We start from the raw sequence: 14,032 nt of genomic DNA on the forward strand, positions 1-14,032 counted from the left end.
TATGTTGTTGCAGGGAAGCATGAACACGACTTCTTGTGATGTATGGCCTCAGTAACGCGTTGCCACTTGTAGTCGGCTCATGTGGGGGGATTAAATAAGGCTCATCGTCAAAAGGAGACGATAACGTGTTTCCAGTGCAATGTCATAACATTAAGGTAATCCTCTTAAGGCTGGGATAGTAGATGATCTTCATACAAAGACGAGCTCACAAGGGGACAGGCAAAGTCCCCCATATCATCTTGTGTCCTGAATGGAGGGGAGGGGCAACTGCTCCTCCCAATTTCATGACAATACAATGTCAACTATGAGCTTATGGATATCAGGTCAAATCTACCCCATCTCTGTGCAAAATGGACCTTTCGAAGCATAGATTGTATAAATCTCTTTAGTAAAAGTATTGCTTGAGAGTGTTTGACACACATTTCTAGAGAAGAAGCCGTTTGCGACCATGACTGACATCTGGCGCCTCAGCAAGATGTCACTTCTGGTGTGTGTTTCCGTGCCAGCCTCTCAAATCTTGTGTATCTCAATTGAGTTTCAAGGTTGTCCGACAGCTGATGGTAAGATCTTCCCCCACTATTAAATCAGAAAATGGTGTCATAAGCACGATGAAAAATTTAGCCATGAATATGTTCTAACAGGGAGGTACAGTGGGACCTTTGAAGTCAATTTCCCCTCAAGTTTTAGGATGCGTTCCATAAATTTATCACGGGAGACGACCTGAAGTTTTCTACCATCAAATGACTCTCTCTTCATGTGCTTAGCATTACATTTGGTGGTTTTTAATTACACTAAATGGCCAGCTTTAGCATGGGGTGTTGTAAGAGAAACCTGGGAAGAAAATACATTTCCTTCTTTTTCTTTTCACACAATAGAAATCCAAAATCACTCAAGGGGTTACACAATGACAAGTTTTGTCGTGAACACTAATTGCAACTCATTTTTGCAATTGCCCCGCTGGTGTACGACTTTTATGCAGCCAGGTTCCGATCCTGGCTAGTGCACTTACACCCCAGCATTGGAGTCTGTCCATGCGTGAGGTAAATCTAGCCACTACCGCCTCTGACTGGAGCGCTGTTGGAGGATTGCACGATGACAGGAAGGTGGAAAATTACATCTCACTAAGTGCACAGGTCAAGCAATGATCTGTGCACACATCATTGTAACACCCAACCAGGTCATGATATGTCTGAGGTGAAAGGCTGACTCTGATTTCACATGATCCGTCGCATTAGCATCCATTTCCAGCAATCCCAAGGGAAAAAAACCCATCTGTCTGGCTACATGTGCCGGCCCTGTAAGATAACTTGCAGGATTTGATCACTTCATCGCCATCAGCCCACACTTCTTTTTCTAGAACAAAAACATCTACCCCTGAGAAAGATTAAAGTGGCCCCAGACCTATTTTACCACATAAACCTTTGTTTAGACAAATTTCAGCATCTTAAATTGCAACTGTGTCAACATCCTCTCCAAAAAAAAGTCAAAGAGATTATATCACTTCAACAAATAACATTACTTTTAGATAAGCATGAGTGATGCAGAGATCTGTGTGCCAGAAATAACTCGGCAATCTGATGTGGTCTCTCTTATCTTTACAGGATTACAGTGAAGGTGAGTGTTTGCAAATAAAGACAAAGTAGAACATGGGGTGAAGCACACAGAAATGAAAAAAACAAAACAAACAAAAAAAAATTCAGACCCAGACATATTTCACTTATTCATATCAGAGCATATGCACTACTGAAACGTAACACTTTTCTGAGCCAAACAGACAAAAGATGGGACAAAATTCAACTGTCACATTTTTCACTCTACTAGCAGGGAGTGGCGCACAGGAGCACACATACACAAGTGCTATTTAAAAAACATCCTGGATCACCGAGGTTTGAAATCTCCCATTAATCCCGGCTCACAGTTCCAGGACTGTACATTAAACACCACTTTGCTCCTGACACACAGCGACTCGATGGCGGCTGCCCTATTATCTCACTCTGGCGACATACAAATCTGATTGGATGCCATGCACACTCCTATCCCTGCTTTTCCAGCACACACATGCATGCATGTAAGACATGACACACACCCAGACACGATATTTTTAAACAACATTCAAAAGTGTGAATTTCATAGAAAAAGCTTGCTGTATCCTCATTACAAGTGCAACAATGCATGCATGCATGCATGCATGCCATTTTATTTGTAGAGTGAGCAACTGTAAAAATATTTGGGAAAACAAAAATGCTCTGAAGCAATAAAGAAGGGACGAACATTCTCAAAGAGAATTGGGCCCCTCTTCATGTCGAGTGCAAGTCGAGCGCAAGAGACAGTTTAACTGTGCGCATGGATGACTTTTTCTTTCATTTGGTATTTTACTAGTCTTGGCAGGTAAAGTGCAATATCTCCCTTTGCGGATGACGTACTCGATCATGCATGCGATGTGGACAATTGCAGACCGCCTTATACCCTATCAATTATACATTATTTTTAAGATTGCAATGATTACAATGCGTTAATTAAACTGATTTGTACAGAATGATCCTGGGCATGCGGGAGTGGCTGGGCCCTCACTCGGGCTTCACGTTTATATCGCAATAGAACGCAATCATCTGTGGGCCTTGCAAATCAGTCAAAATCAAGCAAACGTCTGAGAAGGAGGGGTTTGCTCGAGGGAAAATGGTGGAGTTCAATGAGTTCACAGTGACCCTTCTAGTGGCGGGCGAGTGTACTGCATGCAATACAATTCAACCAATGTTAATGAATGAAATCAATAATCCCCGTTATCCATCCAATACATTCGATTTTTTTTTAAATTTGGAATTTTGAACCTCGTTAGACTATGTAGTCAGAGCTAATCCAGTGCTCAGTGAATACCCACTGAGGGTCCTTCTGATGCCATCTGCCCACATATTTATATCATAAAAGCGATGAGTTTTTTTCTGCTTGGCTCTCGACGAAGGCGGACACTTTTTGCTCATCTCCTCTCCTCCCTCCCCCCCAAAAAAATTTTCGACGAAAAGAGCAGGCAGTGGGGAGCCTACTTGCCCCTCGGGGACATTTGCTGTCGGGTACGCCCTAGATCCCTGGAGAAAGTGGAGAATGGTGTGCCTGTCAATATTGGCCGTTGAGGATGTGGAAGACGTCTACATTATCGACCTTCTGATAACAGGTACGCTGCTCTTTGGTGTTAGCAGTTTACTGTTCTATCGCAAAATTCAACCGGCGGGAGAGGCTTTATAAGAAGTGAAGAAGCTGCCGGTCATTCTGGATGGTTTAGCGCAAATGTCCAACACTCAGACTCGAGCGGTGACTGATGGATGCGGTTTTAGAGCGTCTTTGTAAGATGGAGATCAACTTGGAGAAGTTGGAATCTGCGCTTCGGAAAGAAATTGCGGATTTGGCTGATCAGCGCCAGTGAAGAGATACAGCCTGTCAGAAATTGCTGACGGCCGTCCCACCAAAACAGCGCTATCTGGACCCTTTCCCCAGGATGGAAGTACGCATGGAAGCTAGTGCACCCACCATCACCTTCTCCTTCTCGGTCATGGACTGATAAGCCAGGACTGTCTCTAAGAGCAGACCTTGAAGAAGCAGCTGCGGCCTGATATGCACATACAACCAGACAATCACACGCACATACACACCCTTGAAATCACCGCCTTTATTGTTCCTGCTTTTTCCCTGTACAGCTGGTCGGACGGGTCGCGTCACGTTCTTCTTCTCTCCCCCTTTCCCATCCTTCCGCCCCCTCAATACATGTTATGTCTCGTGAATTGTTGTAACTGTCATATGCTTCTATATGTGCATGGCTTTTTTTTTAATCCTGGACTCAAATTATCCTCAGAAGAGTATAGTTCGAGCGTGGTTTTTTTTCCCTCTCGCTCCCTTGTGGTTTCCTTTCTGAATTCTGACTGTAAATGTCCCCAGTGTGAGACAAATAAAGGATATCTTATCTTAAGCAATTCCAAACCAGAATTGCAATGACAAGGGTTTGAACATAATATTGTCAGTAAACATTGCCAGTTTTTACAGGAGGCAACTGTTTGTTCCATGTCTAATGGATTAAGATTATCAGCAAATTTACACCGTCCTTCCCCCCTTAAAAAAAAAAAAAAAAAAAAGGAATTTAACAGTTTTGGTTTGATAAATCATGACTCCATTTGGCCATTATCAACACCTTTATAAAATGATTTTTGAACATTGGCTCACAACAGCGCACAGGAATGTGCACATATTTATACACACAGTAAGACATGCATACCTCCTGAAGTGCACACCACACAAGGGAGAGCATTTAATGAGAGAATTGATTGTGTAACTGTTCAATCACATCCATCATTGAGAAATGACCGGGTAAATCATTTAGGTGAAAAATGGACCCTATTTTTGGGCAACACTGAAATAAAGATCCCACTTAATAGTCCTACAGATTATCATTATCATTGTACAGCCAAGCAGTCTTAGTAGCAAGGTAATGAAATAATTAGTAACAGGAGATTAAGATGAATGCATTTAAAAAAATAATTAATAAAAATAGTCCTAAATTGCTTCTAAAGTTCTTGTGTATTTTTTTAAATGTTCATCCACTCTTTACTCGCATGCAGTAACTGATCATCATAAAGTCCTGAATCATTATCGTTGGGTTTTTATGTTACCAAATGTTTATTGGATGTGTCTTGTCAAAGTTTATTGGATATGTCTTGTCTTGTGAAACTGACATGTGGAGGAATCATACTTTGGGGGTAAAGGGGGGCGGTGGGCAGTTGCCTGGGACGGACCATCTTTGTGTCTGTAAAGTTGTGAAGTGTAACAGTGTGGATATTTGACTATTTGTCCATTATCCATTTGTGACCCGCGTAAATGATGCGACATCATCTTTAGCAGATGTCGACATGAAATGACGACACTGAGTAGGCATACCACCACCTACTTTAATGGAAGCGCAGAGCACGTCCATGTATAGTCAATGCAGATCACTCTTAGAAAGCCTTTGTATTCATTCCCAGCAAAAATACACACGCAAGACAGGCCCCTTGCTTCTGTCAGTCGTCAGCGAAACTGGCATCGATCAGTGACGGACTGGGAAGTGTGTCGTTACACAAACCGGTTAGTGACAATAACTGCCAGATGAAAATTTCCAGCACTTCCATCAGTGCTTAGACAAGTCTTTTTTTTTAAGTTTGTCTACATTTGTTCAACAAAACGGGTGTCCACCACAGACAGACAAACAGACCTTCCACAGAGAAGGGTCCACGACGCCTCCGACCCTCGTGAGGATAAGCAGCTCTGAGAATGGATGGATGGATGGATGGTTATTGCTATTAAAAAAAGTATTTGAAAATGGAGATGCATAAAATGGCTATAATTAAATTTAGCCAAACCTTCTTCAATCAGTGCTGGAAATCAATCCACTGTGACTCTTTACAGTCACCTGTGAAAACTCTAAACAGCTCTTGCCCTAGGGTTGCTGTAGCATTGCAAAGGCTTTGTTTTAAAGGTTGTGTCGTCCCACCATAAAACAGCAACAAACCTTTGTAAGTCCATCATGAGCTCATTCATTGCTTCAGAATCAGAATCAACTTTAGGCTCATTGCATACAAAATAACACAATCTGAAGTTGCTACTCCTTGGTGCCTGTAGATACAAGTATTCACTACCAATGCAATACAATAAATGACAGTTTTTAAAAAGCACAAAAATAAGACATATCATTCTTGACATTGATAAAGAAGATCGGACAAATGTAAATTGAATGCTTTGACTTTATCTTCACTCCTACGTAATTAGTCTCAGTTGCTCCCACATTCTGAAGCAGGCTTCACGACGCCATTCGAGCTGAAGTCACACAGTGAGTTATCAATGAGTTAGATGTGTGGTGGAAGTCAATATGGAAGATTTAGATTAAAGTCATGAAAGACTAGTTGAGGTGACCAAGCGTTTCGTCAATATTGTAAATCTTTCAGATTCATTACTTTAAAAACAATAACGATTTGGTCGTCTGCTTAGGACCCATGAGGAGAAGATAATAAACACCGAACATATGTAAAGTTTAAAAAAAAAAACGTTTTTTTTTGTTTTTTTTTTTTTTACTGGAAACTAATTCAAGTCTCATTTATCCTTTGAGCTGTGTGTTAATGTGTTTTACTTGAATGAGCTGCGGATAAAGGTTGTGGATGTCAGCATGGGGCAGAGTGTCTGGTTGGTCAGGAGGGTGGAAGGTCACTTCTAAGTGTCGTCTTCAACCAGAGGAAATAAATGATTGTGTTGTTTGATTAATGTACAGTACTTATATTACTCAAGCAACACACAAACACACACCGACACACACATGCACATCGTCTAACAGTGTGTCCACTTCTTGGACTCTTCATTGCTCATTGAACATTTCTGATCTGGGATCAGTGCAGCTGTAAAGTCCGTTCTCTGTATGCTGACAGATAATACATGGACAGACTGCACCGTGGGATCTTTTCAGAGTGGCTACAGATCCATACCATACTCCAGCCCACTGCCTGTCAACATTCACAACAATGTCTTCTCGCTCGTACCCTTATCGACAGAGAGCTATTCACTTGCAAGGCTAGCATCAAAGCCCATCTGAGCTGGTTGGCATTTAACAGAACAGGACCCGGAACAGTGTAGCACAGCAGGAGGGCACATTGCTGGTATATTTCCAGTCCCGCAGCAGGCGTGAATAGATGATGATGTATCCGTGTGGATTTGAGCTCACAGACTTCACTGGCTCCGCCGAATGGTTAAATTAAGCAGTTTGGATGGAAGAACTGACAGACAGACTGAAGCAGCAGGTTGAGGAAGCAAGTGCAAGATATCTGCATGGTATGTGTGTGTGTGTGTGTGTGTGTGTGTGCGTTTGTATTCATGACATCTCAGGACAATTTTATGATAACACACCTTCACAATGAGGACCTGTGGAAAAATGAGGACATTTTTCGCGTCCTCATATTTCCACGCAGTCTACACTACTCTAGAGCTCACGAGGATACTCCCACACCAAAAATAAGTGATGTCCTGAAAGAGCACAATTTTCAGAAATTGTGTGTTTAAGTGTGTTTAACTTTCGACTCACTTTTCATTTGGAAAACTAGTGGCCAACTTCGGTACTTAACACACTTTTAACACACTTTCAGTGACGTCATTGTGCAGGACCTCAAATGTCATCTTTTTCGGACTGACTCACACATTTTCCCCGCCCTCGTCCTGATAAGTCACATCAATTAGCAGTGACACAAAATCCAACATGTGAAGCAGCCAGACAATCCTACTCTCAAACACGACCACGCATGGATGACCATCGGGTAAGCAATTCCTTTTCGTTTATCTTATCGTAACATAGAAGTTGTTTAATATAACCGTGTTTAACAGTGCCCACCAAAGGTAATATCATTCAATAAGACAGCTAGCTAGCTAGCTAGCTCGATCGTTAGCATGCTAATAAGCTTCCAGTAAAAGTAATGTGGACATGTCCTGCAGGCAAGGTTCTGGAAAACTTTTCTAAATATTTAACAACACAGTCTGTGGAACTTGGTTTTGGTGCCATATGTTTATTTCAGTGCAGTATTTGTTTTATTCGATTGCAGTTAATTTAAATTAGTTAGTACAGGTAGCCTAATGAAAGTGGGCCAGGCACTTCTAGCATTTACGCTAAGCCCGGTGTATTTACACTGTTTATTCTTGTGCTGATTCAATTGTACACCGTTTCAATGAAAAAACAAACAAACGTTTGCGATGAAATTATAGCAGAATTCAGCTTTGTTGGTACATTTGGTCAAGACAATATTGTGTTACTCTATTTTAATTTTACATTGTTATCTGCCTGACAAATGGTTTGCCCGAATCTATTAGTCTGACCAGCAAATGTTTGATGAATTGAATTTTTGTATTTTTGAGGAAGAAAATAATATTCCTTTGGCTCAGTACTTTCTGAGCCAAAATAAGTGCTGCCATAATATTGTGCTTGCTTGTCTGGCTGACTTCTTCTCACTTTCCATTGTAGATGTTTACTGGTGGTGATAATCTCACAAAGAAGAACCAGACTGAGCCCTGAATCTGAGGCTGCTCCTTTTATCTGGAGTCAACAAGCCTTGTTTGAAAGCCCAGTGGATCAATGATTATAAAGGTATGCTATCAATCTACCTGCTATCTAATTCTTATGGCTACCGCAAGCACATGACAAGAGCTGCAACCAAAGCCTGTCACAGTGACAGATTTTATTCGTACATTGTATTTACCCCAAAAATGTCACAATAAACAGCATGTTTTTTTTATGCCATTGATCATATTGGAGCAAAAATAATTGAAGTACTTTTGAAGAAAATGTTTAGCAGCCATTATCATTCAATTATTGAGAATATTGTATTGCCATGTAGAACTAGGAATATCTTATTTATGTTGCAGACACCAAGTGAAAGGTACCTGATTGAACCCTCTGGAGACCAAGAATGGAGTGAGAGATCCACTTCATCCTTACAACAGGTTACTACTTCTTATCATGATATACTAGGTTTGAGTTTTCAGCTTTCTTTGACAAACACAGGAGAAGTTATAAATCACAAACATAGACTCTCCATGATTTCAGTCGTCATGTCCTCATATTTCTTTAGACCTGAAAAACCTGAGTGTGTTTCAGGTGACATGACTTTTGTCTTAACTCTGGAGAGCCTGTGTTCGAATGTCCCCATATTGCTGTTACTCAGAGCTGAACAGTGTTAACTTTCTATATTGTGGTACATTATTCCCAAATTCTCCTGTGAGCAATGTTCAATGAGAAATAATGTTTATTCATTTCTTAACTGGTCAGAATGAAGAATGCTGAATATTTTGACACCGTAATGTTATGTTGCAGACACCAAGTGACCTGACTGAACCCTCTGGAGACCATGAATGGAGTGAGAGATCCACTTCATTCTTACAACAGGTTACTACTTCTTATCATGATATACTAGGTTTGAGTTTTCAGCTTTCTTTGACAAACACAGGAGAAGTTCTAAATCAGAAACATAGACTCTCCATGATTTCAGTCGTCATGTCCTCATATTTCTTTAGACCTGAAAAACCTGAGTGTGTTTCAGGTGACATGACTTTTGTCTTAACCTAACTCTGGAGAGCCTGTGTTCGAATGTCCCCATATTGCTGTTCCACAGAACTGAACAGTGTTAACTTTCTATTGTGTGGTATATTCATCCCAAACCCTCCCGTGAGCAATGTTCAATAATAATTAATATTTATTCATTTCTTAACTGGTCAGAATGAAGAATGCTGAAACTTTTGACACCGTAATGTTGTTATGTTGCAGACATCAAGTGACAGGTACCTGACTGAACCCTCTGGAAACCAAGAATGGAGTGAGAGATCCACTTCATCCTTACAACAGGTTACTACTTCTTATCATGATATACTAGGTTTGAGTTTTCAGCTTTCTTTGACAAACCAAGGAGAAGTTATAAATCAGAAACATGGACTCTCCATGATTTCAGTCGTCATGTCCTCATATTTCTTTAGACCTGAAAAACCTGAGTGTGTTTCAGGTGACATGACTTTTGTCTTAACTTAACTCTGGAGAGCCTGTGTTCGAATGTCCCCATATTGCTGTTACTCAGAGCTGAACAGTGTTAACTTTCTATAGTGTGGTACATTATTCCCAAATTCTCCTGTGAGCAATGTTCAATGAGAAATAATGTTTTTTTCATTTCTTAACTGGTCAGAATGAAGAATGCTGAATATTTTGACACCGTAATGTTGTTATGTTGCAGACACCAAGTGAAAGGTACCTGACTGAACCCTCTGGAGACCAAGAATGGAGTGAGAGATCCACTTCATCCTTACAACAGGTTACTACTTTTTATCATGATATACTAGGTTTGAATTTTCAATGTTCTTTGACAAACACAGGAGAAGTTATAAATCAGAAACATGGACTCTCCATGATTTCAGTCGTCATGTCCTCATATTTCTTTAGACCTGAAAAACCTGAGTGTGTTTCAGGTGACATGACTTTTGCCTTAACCTAACTCTGGAGAGCCTGTGTTCGAATGTCCCCATATTGCTGTTCCACAGAACTGAACAGTGTTAACTTTCTATAGTGTGGTATATTCATCCCAAACTCTCCCGTGAGCAATGTTCAATGATAATTAATGTTTATTCATTTCTTAACTGGTCAGAAAGAAGAATGCTGAATATTTTGACACCGTAATGTTATGTTGCAGACACCAAGTGACCTGACTGAACCCTCTGGAGACCATGAATGGAGTGAGAGATCCACTTCATTCTTACAACAGGTTACTACTTCTTATCATGATATACTAGGTTTGAGTTTTCAGCTTTCTTTGACAAACACAGGAGAAGTTATAAATCAGAAACATGGACTCTCCATGATTTCAGTCGTCATGTCCTCATATTTCTTTAGACCTGAAAAACCTGAGTGTGTTTCAGGTGACATGACTTTTGTCTTAACCTAACTCTGGAGAGCCTGTGTTCGAATGTCCCCATATTGCTGTTCCACAGAGCAGAACAGTGTTAACTTTCTATAGTGTGGTACATTACTCCCAAACTCTCCTGTGAGCAATGTTCAATGAGAAATAATGTTTATTCATTTCTTAACTGGTCTGAATGAAGAATGCTGAAACTTTTGACACTGTAATGTTGTTATGTTGCAGACATCAAGTGACAGGTACCTGACTGAACCCTCTGGAAACCAAGAATGGAGTGAGAGATCCACTTCATCCTTACAACAGGTTACTACTTCTTATCATGATATACTAGGTTTGAATTTTCAATGTTCTTTGACAAACACAGGAGAAGTTATAAATCAGAAACATGGACTCTCCATGATTTCAGTCGTCATGTCCTCATATTTCTTTAGACCTGAAAAACCTGAGTGTGTTTCAGGTGACATGACTTTTGCCTTAACCTAACTCTGGAGAGCCTGTGTTCGAATGTCCCCATATTGCTGTTCCACAGAACTGAACAGTGTTAACTTTCTATAGTGTGGTATATTCATCCCAAACTCTCCCGTGAGCAATGTTCAATGATAATTAATGTTTATTCATTTCTTAACTGGTCAGAATGAAGAATGCTGAATATTTTGACACCGTAATGTTATGTTGCAGACACCAAGTGACCTGACTGAACCCTCTGGAGACCATGAATGGAATGAGAGATAAATTCTCAAAATTCTCAAATTTTCAAAATTCTCATTATTTCCTGGAATATCTTATTTTGATTATTTTATTTTTCCATTTTAAATAAATAATGCCTTCTTTTACAGGTGGGAATAAGAGACGCACGTGGACAGATGATGAAGTGAAGGCTGTTGAGCGACATATGTTTGATTTCATAACAAGCCATAAAGTTTCAGGTAAAACGAGCTGGGAGTCCTGTCTCCACGCAGAGCCAGCAGCTCTGAAAGACAGAGGCTGGGTGTCCATCAAAAACTACATCCACAACAGGATATAACTGCATTAAAAAGGGAAATGAATGGCTAGTCCATTTAAATGCGAGCACGTCTGGGTACATTTCAGTTCAAGTTAACTAAAGCAATAGCAATGGTGCATTTAGGGTGGGATGGTCAATTATGGATTTCATATTTGTTGTTTAATACTGTGTTTCACGTTTGTTTTTTCATGATCTTCAAGAGCAATTTGGAAAATCCTTGAAGATGTATGAACATGTAAATTATACTGTATATCAGGCATGTCCCGATCTGGGCCTGGAGGGCCACTGTCGTGCCTGTTTTCCAGCTCTCCCGGCTGCATCACACCTGTTTCAGATGATCAGTTCATCAGTCAGCTCTGATGCAGCACTAGAACATCCTGGGAGAGCTGGAAAACAAAAAGACAGCGGCCCTTGAGGACCGACCTTGGACACCCCTGCTGTATATAAACGTACGTACGATATACAAACTTCTCACAAAAGATAGGTTTGAGGTGATATTTCGGAAAAACCCTAAAACATTTGAATTCATCCTATTTCAAGAATTTCAATACTTTTTGAAAAGTTGCTTTTGTCTAACGGTAGCTAAAGAATTTGCTACACACATGGCACAATATATCGCCAGATTCATTAAAAATTCTTCATCGCAGTATTCACATTTTGACATAATCTTCTTCAGTTCAAACAACCCTCATCTATTGCAGTGCTTTGTGTCATGGAGAGGAGGTGGCATGTTTTCTGTGTTCATAATTTCATATTTGTCAGCAATTAAAAAATAAGCAAGTGGACTGACCACATATTTAACCGTCTCTTCTTCTTCACAGCTTATTTTACTATCTTGTATTATTAATGTGAATATTTGAGGGATGACGGGTGTAACGACTGTTTGGCACATTCGCCTCACAGTTCAGCAATTGGTATTTGAATGTTTGAATCTGGGCTTCCTTCCTTTGTAGAGTTCTTCCCATGCCCGAGCATGACAATTGGACACATGTGCCTAACATATACTGTTGGTATGTAACATGAGTCAATTTAAAAATACACACTTTACTCTTAGCTGGTCTTCATAAGTCATATATACTTGAAAATGATGTGTATCTAGGGGGCTCAAAATTCACAAAAACATGAAATGGTAGTGTGTTTGAGGTGACTGTCTCCATAATACACAAAAACCTGTCAATGTCCTCATATGTAGTAGTTTTGTCATAAATCAAAAAAAAATTACGTCCTAGCCAAAATCTGAGTAGATGGCTGTCTTCCTGATTTTTTTTCATGGTTACCATATTTTTTTGGAGCCTGTAGGACCACGGGAAAGGCATGTACCCATATGTCGGGTGAACAAACGGACGTCCTGAAAATGCACCAAAACACGTATGTGTGTGTGTGTGTGTGTGTGTGTGTGTGTGTGTGGCATCGGTATGTGTGCGTGCGTCTGTGTGCGTGTGCAACAGTGGCCTTTTAACCTCAAAGGTTAACCAATTGTGGGTGGTCATTTATGACCCGCGTCTCAACGTGTGCAGTTGAAAATAGAGTCAACCCCCGCTATGCACAGATAAGGATAGGGGCTGGGTCAGCAGCAGGATTTGTGAAAACACCCTTAAAAAGAGAAACAAATATTTTATTTGAGACCTCAAACATTCTTGAAAAAAAATTCTGATACACCGGCAAAATCTGTTTTCTCAGATGCGTGGGGGTTACAGAACCACAAATAAGTTAATGAATAAAATTTGCCAATAGGTGAATCTGTGTCTGTAGTCACTGTAGTAAGTAGGTCTAATTGCAGATAAATCCTTACTCTGTAATTTAAATGACTTTTCGTGCACCATTAATCAGTGACTGCGGTGAAGTTTTCGCCAAGAGTTGCACTAGTCCTGCTGTGTATATATTTTTCTTTTCCTTTTCTACAATTTTACATCCCTTTATTTCCTCTGAATTGTATTACTGTACATGCTTAGATGTTCAACAAACAATATGTTTGTTTATATGCGTGTGTCCTATTGGTTGAATCACAACTGCCCAGTCCTGCTTTCTGCTTCTTGCCAGAGATTATTATGCGGCTAGATTTAGTACCATCTGAAAGTCAGGGGGCTTACATGACACATGCAGTTAATACAATTACTGGAGAAAGACAATATCACAATAGTGTTTTCCATTTGCAACCGCTCAAATGTTACTCTGCATTGCATTTGTATCTACAATTTTATCTTTGCAAGATCATGTGAGTAAGACACATTACCTATTGAATTATTTATTTGGACAGGGAAGTCGATTGAGCAGGAACCAATGACAAATGCATATCATTTCCCAGAATAAATTGAACGCATCTTTGCACATTCACAATATTTGTGCCAATAGAACCGATGTGCAATGACCTATGTAAATAAACATGTCATGGTCCTTGAATTTCAATCAGTATTGCATTGCTCACAAGTCCTCACCACGTTAGTAAAAATCCAAGACGCTTACATACAGTATATGGAAGCACAAGGTCGACTTAGACAGTACCCACACAATCAACTTATCCACCACCACCCATTCAAGCAGGCAGTAATTTATTGTCTCCCCCCCGCTAAAGCCAGTCAAT

At 40.2% G+C, this 14,032-nt stretch overlaps 2 protein-coding genes across 7 annotated transcripts in view; one reads left to right on the forward strand and one right to left on the reverse strand.

The window, feature by feature from the left end:
* The window catches only part of tspan9a (tetraspanin 9a), a 202,738-nt gene that overhangs the window by 127,760 nt on the left and 60,946 nt on the right, over positions 1-14,032 (reverse strand). The window lies entirely within an intron of this gene.
* On the forward strand, positions 6,638-11,272 carry LOC127598187 (polysialoglycoprotein-like). Of its 6 annotated transcripts, XM_052061838.1 has the most exons (8): positions 6,646-7,316; positions 8,015-8,137; positions 8,416-8,493; positions 9,314-9,391; positions 9,771-9,848; positions 10,224-10,295; positions 10,674-10,751; positions 11,127-11,272. In XM_052061838.1, exons 2-8 carry the CDS (start codon positions 8,126-8,128, stop codon positions 11,178-11,180), a joined length of 450 nt encoding a protein of 149 aa, XP_051917798.1. In that variant the 5' UTR covers positions 6,646-7,316; positions 8,015-8,125; the 3' UTR covers positions 11,181-11,272. The 6 variants fall into 6 exon arrangements, 5 of the variants coding, with proteins under 5 accessions (XP_051917801.1, XP_051917798.1, XP_051917800.1 ...); XM_052061837.1 differs by having other exon boundaries at positions 6,647-8,137; XM_052061841.1 differs by lacking the exon at positions 9,771-9,848 and having other exon boundaries at positions 6,638-8,137.

This window comes from Hippocampus zosterae, chromosome 3 (assembly GCF_025434085.1).
Source record: "Hippocampus zosterae strain Florida chromosome 3, ASM2543408v3, whole genome shotgun sequence".
NCBI lineage: Eukaryota > Metazoa > Chordata > Actinopteri > Syngnathiformes > Syngnathidae > Hippocampus > Hippocampus zosterae.

What these genes read in the sequence shown, in the direction of transcription:
- LOC127598187 (XM_052061838.1), top strand. An exon ending in CCACTTCATCCTTACAACAG is followed by an intron (nt 8,494 to 9,313) that starts GTTACTACTTCT and finishes GTTATGTTGCAG; the next exon opens with ACATCAAGTGACAGGTACCT. An exon ending in CCACTTCATCCTTACAACAG is followed by an intron (nt 9,392 to 9,770) that starts GTTACTACTTCT and finishes GTTATGTTGCAG; the next exon opens with ACACCAAGTGAAAGGTACCT.